At 42.0% G+C, this 17,117-nt stretch overlaps 1 protein-coding gene across 1 annotated transcript; it reads right to left on the bottom strand.

Moving 5' to 3' along the window:
* Nucleotides 1-881: 881 nt before the first annotated feature.
* Nucleotides 882-2,287, bottom strand: LOC147612634 (uncharacterized). The gene has a single exon (XM_086783209.1). The coding sequence runs from the start codon at nt 2,096-2,098 to the stop codon at nt 1,043-1,045; it is 1,056 nt and encodes a 351-aa protein (XP_086639335.1). The 5' UTR covers nt 2,099-2,287; the 3' UTR covers nt 882-1,042.
* Between the last annotated feature and the right edge of the window lie 14,830 nt (nt 2,288-17,117).

Here is a 17,117-nt window from a genome sequence, read left to right as displayed (position 1 = left end):
GACTTTCCTTGGCATATCTCACTAGTGTAAGGTCATGTAGACATCAAGCCCCCTTGTACTTGCTAATGTAAGGGAAATTCATCCTATGATAATGTACTTGAGTTTCTTTTTTTTTTTTCTCTCTCGAGAGGGTGCATTTGTGCATGCATTAGGGGCTACACAACTGACGACAACACAGAATGTAATTGAGTTTCTATCTAAAATTTGCAAATTTCTTATAGAATCACTACTTGTACAATGGCCATCAACAAGTGAAATGTGAGATTAGAGTGCATTTTTGAGGGTTTTAAGAGTGTATAAGGTCAACAAGCATACCTCCAAATGCATGAACTGGGGCATGCATGCATGTGTACGAGAGAGAGAGAGAGAGAGAGAGAGAGAGAGAGCTCTGTAAGGGAAACGAAACCAACCTTTCATCAATAATTTCTTTCTTGACTATGCACACACATTGCATATCCCAACCCAAGAAGAGAAGTCTAAATAAAAAGGTTTTCACAATCTCGATCACCGAAAATGAATTTCCAAATCATGGGTAAAAGCACCAATCCATTGACACAAACTCCCCCAACGCACAACTCCAAAGCAAAGCGTCGACCCATTCTCACAATTCAAATAATTCAAATGTCCCCACATGGAAATTAGAGTTTGAAAAGTAGAGACAAGTGTGGAGAATATCTACACCACCTACAAATTTTTTAATCATGTTAGAGAATGCCACTCGAATAGAACCACTTTGAGAGGCATGGCAATGCTAATGTTTAGCTTTATCCAGTCAAATTTTTATTCGCACCACGTGCTAAGCCTCTTAAATAAAAGAACCTCTTTGGTTTTTTTTAAGAAGAAACATGTAATCACCACAATAGATGCCACTTTAGAGATGCATTTGCCAACTAAAAATATTAGATTTCTCCATTTGAACTACTCGAAATGATTTACATTTAGAAACCAGCCTAATTGTAGCTGTAAGATATACACAATTTTGGGAACTAACAGTGTCAAATCTAGCCACCCCCATTTATGCAACAGCCCACATTGTAAAAAATTAACGATTCATGAAAAACTCCGCATTGGGAGGGCTGAAAGGGAGAGCATGTCGGAAGTCTGTGATGTGGCCGGACCAAGCTGCGGGTCTCAGGGGCGAGTACCTGGACGGAGAATTGTAAGACCGCCGGAAAAGGACGCCCAGGGGGCCGTGATCAGCGTAAATGTAAGAAGAATCGACGGAGGAGCGGTGGGAGGCGGGAGAAGTTGAGGCCGGCGAATTGATGGGAAAGCGTGCCGTCGCTGTCGTAGCTGGAGATACGGCAACGGATATCGGCGAGTGGACGGAAAACCGAGTCGCCGCAGTGACAGGAGAGGCCGCTGTCGACGTCGGAGACGCCGAATAGATGGAGAAACGTGAAACTGCCGTCGCTGGCGAGCTCGACGCTGACGCCGGAGAGGCGGAGTTGACAGAGAAACGGGAAACAGCTGTCACTGGAGAGGCGGACGGCGACGACAGTGGAGTGTCGGAAGAAGTCGGAGAAGATGGCGGCGTGGCGAAGGGGGTGGCGTCAGGAGAGACGGAAAAAGACGCCGAAGTCGACGAAACCGAGGTGCCGGATACGGCGACGGACGTGCATGCCGTCGACGGAATCACCGCCTCAACGCCGGATTTATAGTCGGAACTAAGCTTCAGAACAATATCAGCGGTACGGGCTCCGCTGCCAGGATCGGCGTTCCTTACCCCATTGTGAAGCTCCATTTCCTCCTTAGTCTCCTCCGCAATGGTGAAAAGCACCCCATCCAGCGACGAAATGAGGCAATCCTCCGTCGACGCAGGGAAGAATTTCGTCACGAATTCCGACTGCAACGGCGAGCCAGGATAGCCACCGAACGAGCCCACCAGTGCCGCCTCGTGGGCGTAGCCACCCATCTCCGTCGCCGCGGCAGCCTCCGCCTCTACGACCTGGACGCTGTTTACTCTTCTGCTATTGCTTCGGGCGCCGAGTCTGCCCTTCCGCCAGCACAGCATGTAGTAAATTTCGGCAGCAAGGACGGCCAAAAACACTCCGAACAGCACGCTCAGCCCGATGCCGAGCGTTCCAAGGGCACCCATAGGGCGAAGGAGAGGCAGTTATGGACGGGAGAGCACGGCCGCCGGAGGAACGGCAGCAGCGCTGGGGCATTTCTGTGGGCAAATTGGGCGGCGCGGTCACGTCTGTGCTCCGTTCCAATAGCTGCGACAGCAGCAGAAAAAACACTTGTGCAAGTCGAAATGGAGAGGAATTTTGAACGAAAGGGAAAAAATGAGAACGCTGCCGGCTTTTAGCACGCTTGGCACGTGTGCTTTGTCCGGACAGTCCTACTAAACCCCGCCCACGGGCCACAGCTAGCTTTTCTTGTCCGGACACCGGCCTATTGTTATTCAATAATCAATCGATTTTTCTTGTTAACCGAATCTTCAGATGCAAAAATTGGAATCCCAAGATCCCTCCGAAGGGACGGGGTCCCACGCGTCACCTCCACAATCGACGTACATCGCTGTCATCTCGTCGCTATCAACGTCCCGATTTTCTTCATATTTCCGTTCCATCATTAATTCAGCCGTACGCCAATTAGTCCAAATAGGCTAAATATGAACACGTTAAAAATATTCCGAATAGTTTTATATTAATATCGAATAATACTGATGAAGCTATAACGAGCGAGTGAGACTTTAAATACTAAAATAGTATAAAATCAAATATAAAATTTTAAAAAATTGGCTAAATTTCCGCAGCAATGATCATTGATGGCGGGCGCCGAGTGTGTTGACAACTTGACGACCCGTCTCGAGGATCCAGCCCCCCAGGCGGTGGTGCTGTTCGAAAAAGTGGCGGCCAGCCTGCCCTGCCCTGCCAGCTTGCCTTCGGTTGGCATGTGCCATGCAGCCCATCTTGACCGTCCACGTTTACTATTACGGCATCCACGCCGTCGAACTTGACCCCTCTGTAGCCGTTGCTTTCACAAATTCGCACGCACCTACCTCTTGCATATTCCAAACAGTGGTAGAAAAAAACCGTCCTTGAGTGTATTTTTCACAGCCTAGCAACGAGTTGAAATTTTGGTTTGGCTTGAAATGAAGAGCTAAGATGTAGACGCCATCAATTTGTAACTTTGGTTTGCAATAATTCACTACTTTTAAAAAAAAAAAAGTTTGGTATTAGAGAGAAGAGGGGGCTTAGTACCCATGGGACCCCCCTTATCCCACAAATCAAGGGCAAGGCATCAATCGGGGTTGCTAAGGTGTTTCGTTGTCAAAAGCCAGGTTGTGGGTTCGAACTCATAATTCACTACCTCTTGCTTCAAGTCCTTTGCCTTGTGATTAAGTTCCACTTAATGCATTTTATTATCAAAGCTCATGCTCTAGACAAGCTTCTTAGGAGCAAGTGGTTCTTTGGGAGCACATTTGGAGAAATAACCTGTAATTGCAAGGGCTTGACCACCCACCTCCGCCGTTGGCAATGGGAAGTTGCATGGAATCAACTACATACTTTGGAAGTTCAAATACTAGTGGCTTGACCCGTCCCTAACGGGCAAGAGTATTCTTATTTGTTGACGATCACAAATCAAGTATTCTTATTTGTCGATCACAAATCAGTGCATAGAGAGAGGTGTTGCTCTAGAGTTCTAAGATCACGTATTCAAGCCCTCAATGCGAAAGTGATGGCATGCACGGGTGTGTTTTTTTTCTTACTTTCTAATTCCAAACGATTGAAAAAAAAACGCTCATCTTCAAAGGGTAAGTAGGGATAAGCCGTATATCTGAAGCCCATGATGGGCCCCATGGTCCCTAACTTGCCAACCTATATATAAACACACCATGCTTGCCATATATATACTCCTAAAGCACTCAATGTCATTTCAACCCAAAATAAAGTTGACAATCTTAACACACCTGAACAAAGCTTTAAAACCATCTTCGAACAACTGGATTATCTCTCCTTGGAAGCCTATACTCCTCGCCTCCATCTGGCAAAAAAACATTAGCTAGTCCAAGATAAACTTTTCGAGGAAAAAAAGTAGGAAAACAACAAAAACTTACAGAACTCATTTGGAGGATCAATATTGGAGGTGAATGGGGTTTGAACAGGCTTGTAGGTAGCAAACGGAAAAATTCTGTATTGTCCAGTGCCGATGACTCAAAAATCTAACCTATCAGGCTTTTCATAGTCCACAAACATTACATGTACATGAAGTTGATCCGCGATCTTTTTTAATCTCAAACCGTAAATTCCAAGGAGCCCAAAGCTCTCATTAAGGGTCTCGACCATACAAACCCAACAATAATTTGGGTTCTAAAAAATAAAGATATTCCCTCTTTCGAAAAGAATGTATTAATAGCAATATAAATTCATCAAATAAAACACAAAACCTACATAAAAGTTGGGTTTCTATATATACTGTAAAACATCGGTGCTCTCTAACAGTTCGATAATTAGAGATGTTGTTGCTTCTCTTTCCCAAAATGGAGGGTCTACAATTCAGCCATGAATATTACATAGATTATGGAATATAAAAATACCTGAATTATAGCAATCTAATAAATAATTACCTTCAATATCTTGGCCATCACCATAAACAAATAAAAATGATCTCCTTGCCACCTCCATCCTACGAATTATACCCGTGATATCAAATATAACACTCACACCACTAATAATTTACATAACACTTTAATATCTCCCTCTCTCTCTTTATAATTATATGTTTAGTATTTTCTGCCAAGCAAGAAAAATAAATAAAAGCAAGTCAAAAGTAAACGTTTGCTGATCCAAATGTCAAAAAATAATAAATAAGAACTCACGAACACCCATCCGCCATCTCAACAATTAGAACCACCGCCGCTTGAGCAATGATGGGGCACTCTCTTTTGTGGATCTCCATGGTATCTTTAGCGAAATGCAAGCATATTTATACACATGAATTCAATAATACCAAAGAGAAGCATCAATGTGAAAGATTACACAGAAAGACAACATAGATTACACGTGTCACATCATTGAAAACATTTTTTTCATTGATACAGATATGTATATGATTGTAGTCTCCAGCGTTTGTAAGCTGCTATATCAATAGCTTGTTCTCTACCTTTTGGGCATAGATTACTTACATCTTGATTTATGCCATTTGGAAAACCTCCTTGTAGACAACATTGGTTGTGAAGACTTCACTTGAACCTTCTATGCTGCTTTCCTGTTCCATATGATGATTTACACACACTTTCACTACATCAGATGATCTAACACGTGACATAGCAATGTACAAATGTCCATGTGTGAATACTTGGGTGGCCAAGTAAAGTCCCAATACACTCAATGTTTGTCCTTGGGATTTATTTATTAACATACCAAAGGCTAACCTTACAGGAAATTGTCTCCTTCTCATGTCAAAAGGCAATTGCAGCATAGTAGGTATGAAAGTTATCCTAGGAATAAAGACCCTGTCTCCAATGTTGGTACCTGTAATGGTATCTGCTTCTATCACCTTTGAGTGAATTTGCTTACATGATATCAATCTTGAACGATTACAAAGTCCTCACCGAGGATCCAAATTGTGGAGTAGCATGATAGGAGCATTGATCTTTAGAATCAAGCGATGAGGAGGGTAACCACCACCCAAGTTCAAACTGTTCAAGTACTCAATTGGGTACAATATTGTGTCATTCTCAGAAGAAGCAACTGAATCAGCACTGAGGTATTCTCTTTCAAGACAGGGCAATGCACTCAAGGCTAGTTCATTAACCTTATCAACCTCTAGATTTCGTGGTGCAAGTATAGCACAGTCTTTAAAGAAGCATCCATATTCCTCCACCCTCTGAAGATCTTTGTATACCCAATCTAACAAACTCAAAATGGAGTTCCCATGGATCAACATTCGTGGTGGTATTGCCACTCTACCTTCATTAGTTGGATGGCCTATAGAGCCATCTCCAATTTGTAATGTCCATTTGACAAATTCTTGTTCCGTACAATCATAAAACAACTGTGTCTAACCCACATGTTTTGGACCAGCTTTAGAACTTTCACATATCTCCAAATATATGACCGGCATAACGTTGCATCAACAATGTCCTCAATCACGTGATCCCTTTGGCACAACTGGTAAGATTTGCCTGAAGTCACCACCACAAAGAGCATAACTTTCCCACCAAACATTGAATCACTCTACATAATGTCTTTCAATGTCCTGTCCAGTGCTTCATATGCGTACCGATGCATCATTGGAGCCTCATCCCAAATAATTAACCTTGTAAGCTTCAACACCTCTGCTAATGGGCTATTACCTCTAATTCCACATGTGCTAGAAGCATTGGGAACTAATGGAATTTTAAAACTTGAGTGCGCTGTACGACCATTTGAAAGCAACAATGCAACTATTCCAAATGATGCACATGCCAATGCAACTTGATTCTCTCTACGTAATTGTGACAGTAAGGCATTATAAAGATAGGTTTTGCATGATCCACCTGGTCCATCAAGGAAAAAAACACCAACCTGGTTCAAAGAAACAGCCTCAAGGATAGTGTCAAATGCTCTTGATTGACAACTATTTAGACTCCTTTCCATGGAAACGGACAAATCAGCTTGTTGAACGGAATCAAACATCATCTCTTCCATCAGCAAACCATTGTTGACACTGGCAACACTTGATCTAATGGGAACATGCAACCCTTCGAAATCATACAACCGCTTTCCATATTATTGTAAGAGGTCTTGCATTTGCAACAGAGCTTGATTCTTTGCTATAGAATGACAAACACCAACATCTGTACGGTATGGGAAAATCAACATATAGCAGGCTACTTGCATACATATACAATTGATTAGCTTTGAACCATTCAGTCAAAGATGTTCTTTGGTTTCTGTCACAACTAATCACATCACGTAAGTCAACATGATCATTGAATATCACATTATTTTGCATTGGGAGATGGACATGCAACCTTTGTATATCAGGCTTTTCATCATGCAAATCATATTGGTATATACGCCAGCATGCCTTTGACGCAGACACGTACCGCGCATCCAAATATTGACTAACCTCATCAATAACCCCGTGTGAGCCTATAGGAGCTCTATCATGTCCTTTGTATACATACTTATATAAATACTTTACAACAATAATAGTAGAGGATACTTCAATGTTGATATGGGCTTTGTACCTCATAGACAGAAAAGGGTTATATGGAACAACCCATCGACTATCCACCCTTTGATCCTTTACCTGTATTATGAAACTACCATCGTCTCTCTGCATGTAAGTTGGATATCCATTATCATCAATGCTAGTAGTCTCGCAAAAATTCAGAGGGTACCGATGTTTGCACCTCCCGTTGACCATGCAAGGAGAAGGCATATTTAGTTCCCCACATGGTCCATGGATGTTATAATGACTAATTATGGTGTGCAACCCAGGAAACATTACCTTATCAAGAAGTTCAACACATACCAACATATCATAGTGTGCAATCTCCACTGGTTTACTTCCACTTTCTAATATCAATAATATATGTGCATGTGGCAAGCCTCTTTTGAAATTCAATAATAGACACAAATCCCAACACCTTTCCAAATATTGCTTTTTTCACCAATAAGTGCACCATGTCCTTGTGTTTCTCATAAAAGACTCGAGCTGTCAAGTCAAGTCGATCTTGGGGTCTATTTCATCCCACTTAGGATTGCAAGTGAAGGTAGTAAACAGGTCAAGTTTACCCATCTTCCTAACAATTGCCATTGAATCTTAGTACAATTGATGCATATATCTAGCCCCCCCGGCATATGAAGATGGTAGAACTACCGTGCGCGCCCAACAATGCCTCCAAAGAATCTATTAACCCCATCACTTGAATTAACCATATCTGCAAGACCTTGGTATACTTCAGCACACAATGCTTTTTGATTATTGTGTATCCATACTAATCTAGATTCTTCCATGCTACTATATGCATCAATGATGTATTGTTGCAATAGCCGACCACCGCGCAGAAGGCAGGCATTTGTATCTCCCCTTATTTGTAGTCTATATGCATAATATTGCCGTTGAGTTACGGTCTTGTCTACTCCTACCGTTGAGTGGAATTCCAACATGCCAAAACCATCCTCACCTCTAGGAAATAGAAGAACATATAATAGAGGCATATACGAACAGTGGAGGTTGGATATTTTTTTATAGCACCTGTGCGAGACACTATCTGAATATCTCTACGTCCCACATGTAAATCATTCCCTTGATCGGGCATGATAGCAGCTACCTTACTTCCTGTAGGAACTAAGTATTTCCTTGAAGTTGATCGTGATTCAGTGATGACCATTCTCAGATCTGCATGTGGACTTGACTGCAACATTTCTCTCATTGTACGAAGAGCACAGGCATACGGATTATATCCATACATCATTGTTTGCAACCTCTCAAGTACATTATGATTTAAAGAAGGCATCCCATGAAGTCTATTCTCTAATTCATGCTCTGTATCATACACATATAGTTGGGCAAATTGAGGAGCCGCATCTCATGTTTCATCAGGTATTACAGAACTAACATGATGATAGGTAGTACCATGGATTTGAAAATTAAATACTCCTCCCCATCTAGTGAACTGATTGTCCAAGTGAGCACCAGGTGAAACAAATGCCAAGGCATTATTGTAAGAGCGGATATTCTTTTTGTATTCCTTACTTGTATTATCATTACCAAGTAGCAACTCAAACAATGCAGGAGGTGGATTTTCCAAAGGTAGCAAAGAGAAATTCCCACTTCCACAACAGTGTTTGCAACATATTGTCTTAGCTTTCTTGATGCCTCACATTTCCAAATTAGGGCATTACAAAAATGGCACTTATAAGTAAGGGCTCCTAATGAGTGAAGAGTGCAATCTCCAAAATACACCACCATAGTTGCTGGGTGCTTAACGGCCAATTTTAAGGGATTTGAATTTTAATATTCCTAAAAACCTTCAAATTTTAGTAAACATTTTACAAAAACTTTTAGGAGGGCCAGAGGGGTGCGAAAATGGCATGTACGAGGCCCCCATACATAGCACTTTCACACCCCATGCCCTTTGCAATGATACATCTTACAAGTAAAACCCATGTGGGCCAGAAGGGTGCAAAAATGGCCATTACACGCAGCCTTTTTACACCCTTCTTGCCCTTTATTAAAACGTGATGGAAGATGTACTACACGATTAAATCAATTACACAATGAAATAGATAATCAAATATGCAAGAGGAAGATATAAAACACATCAAAAATTTATTAATATGAAAAGTTGAGATACATTGAAAATTGAGATACATCATTTTTCATTTCACTTTTCTCTACAAATACAACGGGCCAACTGCATATCCTTCACTATTATGGTGACCCGCTTTGCATGGATGGTGCACAAGTATGTGTCCTCAAATAAGTTAACGAGATATGCTTCAGCGGCTTCCTGTAAGGCCTCCAGGGAGGGCAACCGACTACATCCGGCATTCCATCTTGTATTCCCATAAAATTTCTTTGCACGTTCGTGAGAAAGGTGCCCTCCAGATGAGAAGCTCCATGGACTTCTGGTAGTGCTGTATCTACTGGAAAGCCATGTAACCTGGGCGTCTCCTGCGAGCGAGGCCACAAAGAAGACGATCGACGAGACGTGGTTGTAGGGGGCGAGGCCTAAAATACGTCGACTTCCTTTTGTTTCTTTTTGGGGCCAGTGCTTGTTCCTCTTGCTCCCCTTGCTGCTCTTGCTCTTGATCTTTCTCCTGCTCTTGCTGCTCCTCTTGCTCCCTTTGCTGCTCTTGATGTTGCGTGTTGATGCATGGCAAGGTCTTTCCCCCTACGGCTGGGTGGTTGGGAATCTCCATGCGTGCCTATGTAGGCTCCCCGCCGCAGGCGGTATCGGTGTCAGTTTTTGTTGTGATGTTGTCTTCCATGCTGTAATCCACCAACTTTACCTGTTTTCTTGGCCGGGATGAGCTGGCTTGCTCTGTCAATTTTTTCTTGAGTGTGCGGTTGTAACACTCCAAGTTCTTGTTTGTGTTATCCCTCAATCGGGGCGTGTCATTCTTCACTCATCTTCTTCACTATTTGCTTTGTCTGCCTCTGTTGCCTTTTGCAACCAACCTGCACTTGTCTTTAAAGTCTTCAACATAACAACCATCAGGGTTAAATCGAACTTGCAAACCCTGCTCAATCATCTGGCCAACTGAAACCAGATTCTTTGTTATGTTCGGTACATGAAGTACATCTACAAGGTACTTCACTTTGCCATCCTGCATAGACAAAGGCACATCTCCAACATGGGCAATTGGATGAGCAGTGTCATCCCCTGTTTCCACAAAACCTCGTCTTTCAAGGTTTTTCATCTCCTTGAACCACTCCCGATGACTTGTCATGTGGTTCCAAGCACCTGAATCCACATACCATACATCATCTTTTTGTGCTGCTTCAACATTTTCAGACATGGCATTCACGACATGCTGCATAACAAACAACCTTTCATTATCCTCATTGTTTCTGCTTGAGGATGCATAGTTGTTCTGCTGCACTTTCCTATTTTGCATGTCAGCCTGCTTCTTATAACATTCTGCCTGCACATGTCCAGGCTTACCACAATAATAGCATTCACGTGCATCATTATATTACCTTTGCCAATTTCCACGGCCTCTTTGACTCCCCCTGCCTCTGAATTTGCCTCTTCCACCTGCGTGTTGTTGTTGTTGTTGTTGTGCATTCTGGGACTGTTGTTGTTGCTGCCTGCTGGCCATAATTCTGATTACCTGTTCGGCCACCTCCTTGACCTCATCCATGGCCTCCTCTACCTCGTCCTCTTCCTGAATTTGTGTAGAAGGCCTGTTGCTCTGAACTGTTTTTGTTTTGTGAAGACTGTTGGTCTTCACCCAAGCTCTTCTCTTCTATAATCAGCATAGACACCAAATCTATAAAGTTGGGAATGTTTTCCCGAGTCTGAATAGACGTCTTGAATGCCTTGTATTGTGGCCCGAGACCACGTAGACAGACTTCCACCTTATCATCATCATCTACTGACACACCAATAGATGCAAGGGATTCCACAATACCCTTTATCTTCAATGCATAGTCATTCACAGACATGCTCTTTTTCTCCACAGTATAAAGTTCGTTCTTCAACTGTATCTTGCGTGCCTTGGTATTTGTTTCATAGAGTTTAACCAAGGTGTCCCACGCCTCCTTGGGGGACTTGGCATCCTGAATGTGCCCAATCATGGTGTCCTGTATACTAATGAAGAGCCAATACATAACTTTCCTTGCTCCTTGGTTCCAGTCTTTAAACTCCTTCACATCTGCAGCAGTCGAATTTATGTCCGGTATCTCCGCCGGTGCCTTTTCATGCTCACCTTCTATGTAGTCCCAATAGCCCTTTTCCATCAGGAAATTTGTCAACCTGAACCTCCAAGCATGGAAGTTATTCTTATCAAGCTTCTCAGCCACAATCTGGGTTATGCCATCATTTGACATCTTGCCAGACACACAATTTTACTAGAAATAGCACTCTGGTCTGTCCTGCACAAACTGCTGTATTTTCTGCAGCGGTACTGTAGTACTCTCAAATGTCACAAACCAGTGACTTCAATGTGCATACATACACTCAATGGCAACTGTTGACCTCTTTGCAGCACCCACAGTGTCTGCACGGTCAATCTGTCTTCCTGCAATTCTTAAAACAGAGTTCTGCAGAGAATCGATGACTTGCCCACAGTGCTTGAAATTGCTCACTTTCTGAAAAACGGAGGTCCAGACGCGCCCAAAACGCGTTTTCGGCCCAGAAAACGACGTCCGATAGGACAATATAGTTGCCCTATAGCTTTACTCCCGCGAAGAAAGCTCCTCAATCAGAGATTGTTTGCCGGTGCCTCCCGTAAAGCTCCCGACGACAAGGGTGTAGTCACCAACACAAATAGGGAAGAGTAGTTGAAGCTCTTACCCTCGTACCGCTTCCTGTGGTTCTCTTGCTTGCAGCTCAGCTCTTAGCACGAACCAGGCTCTGATACCATGAAAAGATGCAGGGGGGAAGAGAGCTTGAGCTCTTGTAAGCACACACACACTCACAAAACCCTAATAGAGAACACACAAGGTGAGAGGCTGGAAATCTTCTTCTTCTTCACTCAACACTCAACACACCATATACAAGATAAGAGTACACATAATATGAAAGGTACTCAACCAATACATACACGGGTTCTCTATAGTGTGAACCCACCTAAATGAGCTGGCGCTATAACTATGCCATCTCTAGAATGGCTGTCACATAGCCTGTCATCCCATTGGCTGCATATCACCCAAGATCTCACCAACCATGCCAGTGGTGTAAGTGTGGGGCCTATCCCCCAGGCGGGTCATCAGTGTCCACCGCCTCACTAGACGAGCTCGATATCTCAACACCTCGTGTGGGGAACCTTAAATGCTCCTAACCACCATATATCTTTCTCTGATTGAACACTGAACAATGGTTTAGTGTGTGAAATATTGTCATGCCCTTGCTCTTGAGATTCAATTGTCTCTCTACCTTATCATTAGGTCCTTCTGCAAACAGTGGTATTAGATGGAGACCTAAAGGCTGCTGCCATAGTGTGGTTCATGATTGTGACACTCATTCTCTCTAGCCTTCCTCCCTTCACAATCTCGCACTTGTCCAACTTCAGCACGAAGGAGATTTTGGAACCTAAAAAACATAAAAATCAAACAAAATGTTAAGTCATTCCCTGTAAATGAGCACGGACCTAATGCGTATAAGGTTACTTATGATACTTACATTCAGAAGGCAACCCATAGAATAATATCATTGCCTTTTGTAGCTTTCACATTTCAACAAAAATGTTGTTGAACTCAATGAATTCGAATGAAACATTACCATCCGCATTCTTCTTCTTTCCCCATGCTGCAATGGTAAGTGTATCATTGATGTGGTAGCAATCCCCAATCCTACATTTTACATCTTCATTGCTCACTTCCTTTTCTAGAAGAACCCTCTTTGGTGTCGGGAAAAGGTTGTGCGTGATACCTTTAAGATCCTTGTAGCCCTTCGTGCTAATACCTACCTTATCACATGCATTTACAACATCAACACTACTGATACTTTGGGAACCTTTTGTATGATTTCATTGGAAACAGCCTTACGTATCTTCTTGCAATGAGGATACCTAATCATTTTAAGCACATGCTCCCTGGTTGTGAAAGAGCGCAAGAGCTCATTTACAATTCCCGGTTTGATCAGAACCTGTGGCATCTTGAAGGAATACTCTAAAAACTAATAAAATTACATTGACATTACACAATTGAACACTTGATTTACATTGGCATTTTGAATTGAAAGTGCTAGAAAATAAGAAAGAGGAGCCATACCGCGCTGCTTAAATTCCCCGCTTATAAGCGCCACCTCCAACAACAAGTGTTTCGATGTGGTTGAGTGGCCTCTTATGCTCCCTAGCTCCAATAGGAGTGCTTTTCATGTGGGAGATGGTCTGCGTAAGCTTTTCTACACACGCTTCTCTCTCTTGATTTACACCCTCAAGCTCCTTGATTTTTGCTTGAGCCTAAAGTAGGCCTTCGTGTACACTAGCAAGGTTAACTTGGAGCATATGCAACTATGATGATAAGTAGAAGACTCTACAGTGTCAGTTGTTACTAATCTCTTGCAATAGCCAAGCATCCCATTCTTGCACCATCTCCCACATACTAAATAAATGATGGTAAGTCTTTAAAAGTGGGTGGGTAATGCGTTGTTGGGTCAGTTGGGTATAGATTCCCATCAACCCATAGATCCACATTAGTGTGACCCCCTTGTCTACGTACATTCCTCTCCTATTCTGTGAGATGAACCTTGCCCGAAGATGCATACTCTTCCAACACCCGCACATGCAAATCCACCTTTTTCTTGCGTTGATTCAATGGCACATTAGTGTTAGTGATTTCATGCAATGCCATGCTTAGAAGGAGATGATAGTGGAAAAGAAGAGGGAGGCCCTAAGATCACAATAGAGAGAGAGAGAGATAGGAGTTGAGATTAGCGGGAGTAAGTGCATGCCATAACCTTCCAAGGACTTAAGATTAGAGAGAGGGAGGATACAGTCACACGAGAGAGAGAGAGAGAGAGAGAGAGAGAGAGAGAGAGAGAGAGGAGAGAGAGTGTGTTTGCAGGCCATTAGCTTATAGTAGAGAGAGAAAGGGAGAGTTGAGAGTAGTCTTGAGAGGATTGTAGAGAAAGGGATAGAGTGAGGCCAAGCTCACAATAGAGAGATGAGTAGAGAGAGAGAGAGAGAGAGAGAGAGAGAGAGAGAGAGAGAGAAAGTTGGTTCAATTTTGGGGGGAAAAGAGATTGAAAATTGATTTTTTAAAACATATATATGGGTTTGGGATAACTTTTAAAGTACAAAAGTTCAAAAATGAGAGAAATTATTTTTTAGTTATTGATGAGCCTCCTCTCATCGAGGATGACTCTGAAGTTCTAGTACCTAAAAGTATTATTGAGAATGACCAAAAAACCACCTGTACTGGCATTGTGTATGATCGTTACTTGGTGAAGTATAAGAATCATTCTATTGAAGAATCACAATGGATTCCTGAAACATCGCTTACCCCGCACTACCAACACTTGATTCTAGCATACCACTCACATTCACATTGATTCTTTTATGGACATCGATTCACCGACTGAGCTGGTAGCTTAGAGAGTTGACTAGCTCACTAGTTAACATTGACTACATCTTGTTAAGACCAAAATAATTCCCCAAAACTCACAAGTAGAGGAGTACCAGTTTCCTTTTCAAGAGGAGCACCCTAATGAGGAACACTTTGTCCACAAGAGACGACGAAACATAGCCCACGTCATTCATTCTATGAACAAAAAAATTATAAGTTATGGTGAATAAAAAAACATATCGCACTTGGACCATCCTAAGTCAAAGAGATTTAAAACAAATGTTCTCGTAATGTATATGTTGCCTTACCTGTTTAAGCATGCTATGATGGTGAGGATCTCCCCCTTGCCATCCTCATTAAATTCAATTAGGATAGTGTCAACACATGAATGTCTTGATACAAAGTCCTTGAATGCTACATTACATTCGTAATTAGTCTAATGATATTTAAAAAAAATTAACACCGCACTCAAAGAGTTATCATGTTAAGATGACTCACATTTGCTTATCTCCTCCATCCATGCCACACCACGATGATTGACATCCCACATATAAAACATCTTCTTAAGGCAAGAATGCCCACTCTGTGTCTTTGATCACATCCTCGAACGCCTCATTTTTTATTCGCCATATGTCATCCCATCTTCTAACATCATCCTGTGATACTTCTATAATAGGAAGAGGGAGTAAATGAACCTACACCTATCCATAACATAGCCATTTGTGTAGAACTCCCTTGCAAGATTCTTGTACCTAAACTGTGCTCTTCTTATAGAGGGGTTAGGCACAAGTCTACACAATGGAATAGGTTGCAAAGAAGTGGATCTGTTCACCTACAATGTACATACAGAGTTTGTGCTTTCTACTCAAAATAAGACCTTTTGCGCAAGATTAATTATAAAGTGGGTACCACTTATCTTGACTCTGTTTAGACTGTCTTGTAGAAGTTCAAGCCGAAGACAAGTTGCATGTATAACCATGAAGTGGTCTTCATTCTTGCCTTGTTTTTTAATACCCTCTTCCATCTCTTGTAATTGCTTTGTTTCTTTCATGGATTTTGAAGATGCACCTTTTTTTGTAGATTTAGATGATCGATTTGGATTTCTTCGTGGAGGCACCCAATCATCATCATCTTCTTGCATTGTTTTCCTCCTCCTCTTCATGCTTGTTACTTCCTTGTCAGCAGCAGCAGGTAGTAGTGGACTTTAATCGTTGTCCATGCTGCTTTGGAGATTTAATTACATGTTGTGTATCCATTGTGTGTGAATCACTCTAACACAATGACATATACAAGGTAAATTAATTTAAGTAAAATAATAAAAATAAACATAGTTGACAAGGAAATAACATATATAAAAATACCTACGCAATCTTTTGCTAGCCATAAAATGATGTACCCTTTAGTTTGATTTAATGTGGAGACATCACCATCTTTGAGAGGAAAAGGAAGCAACACTTCTCCTACATCAACACCTTTAATTGATACGCCAATATATCTAGATGGTAAAGGAACTCCACGCACGATATTGACATCATTGGAGTTTACATGTAACACATTACTAGCAGCTACTTTGGTATCGTTGAAGGTTAGAAACACCCGTGTCCTTGTTTCGAGTTGAGAAGGCACCATATTGAGGACGAGGGAGAGGAGAAAAGAAATGAGAAAAAGAAAGAGATAAGAAATAAGAGGGAGAGGAGGAACAAGAGAAGGAGAGAGAGAAAGAAAATAGCAGAAGGAAGGAGAGTAAAAGAGAAAGGAAAGAGGAGAGGGAGAGAAAGTGAGCAATAAGGAGAAGATCAAGAAGAGAGAGGCGAGGGAAAGTTATAAAGGGAGAAGGAGAGAGACAAGGGAAAGTTATAAAGGGAGAAAGAGAGGAATGAAAGAAACAAAAAGGAAGAAAGCAAGGGCAACTGGAAAAGAGGGTGAAAGGAAAGAGAAGGGAGAAAGAGACAAAGAGAGAGAGTATTTAGAGGGGAGACAAGGAAAGCATTTAGGGTTTAGGAAAAGGAGGAGAGTGAGGGAAGGAAAGTTTGCTTATATAAAAAGCGGGGGAAAGAGAAAAATAGGGGAGAGGGGAGAGAGAGAAGGGGTGGTTGTTGTGGCCAAAGAGAGAGAGAGAGAGAGAGAGAGAGAGAGAGAGAGAGAGAGAGAGAGAGAGGTCGCTCTTACTAAAAGCGACGTTCGCCCTTAGTAAGGGTGATCTATTAAGGTCGCCCTTAGAAAGGGGTGACTTATTAAGCTCACCCTTACTTAGGGCGTCTTGCTAAGACTCTGTTTGTCTGTCTGTCTGTCTGTCTCTCTCTTTCCCCTCTCCCTTTTCCTCTCTCTTTTCTCCCCTTCTCACTTATCTTAAAGCAACACTTTTTAATTTAAATTGTTTAAAAGAGGGAGAGAGAATTAAGTAAATTTTTTAATTATTATTAAATAAATAAATT

This window comes from Cibotium barometz, chromosome 45 (genome assembly GCF_041138505.1).
Source record: "Cibotium barometz isolate CiBa-2024 chromosome 45, ASM4113850v1, whole genome shotgun sequence".
NCBI lineage: Eukaryota > Viridiplantae > Streptophyta > Polypodiopsida > Cyatheales > Cibotiaceae > Cibotium > Cibotium barometz.
This window is presented reverse-complemented; position numbering and strand designations above follow the sequence as displayed.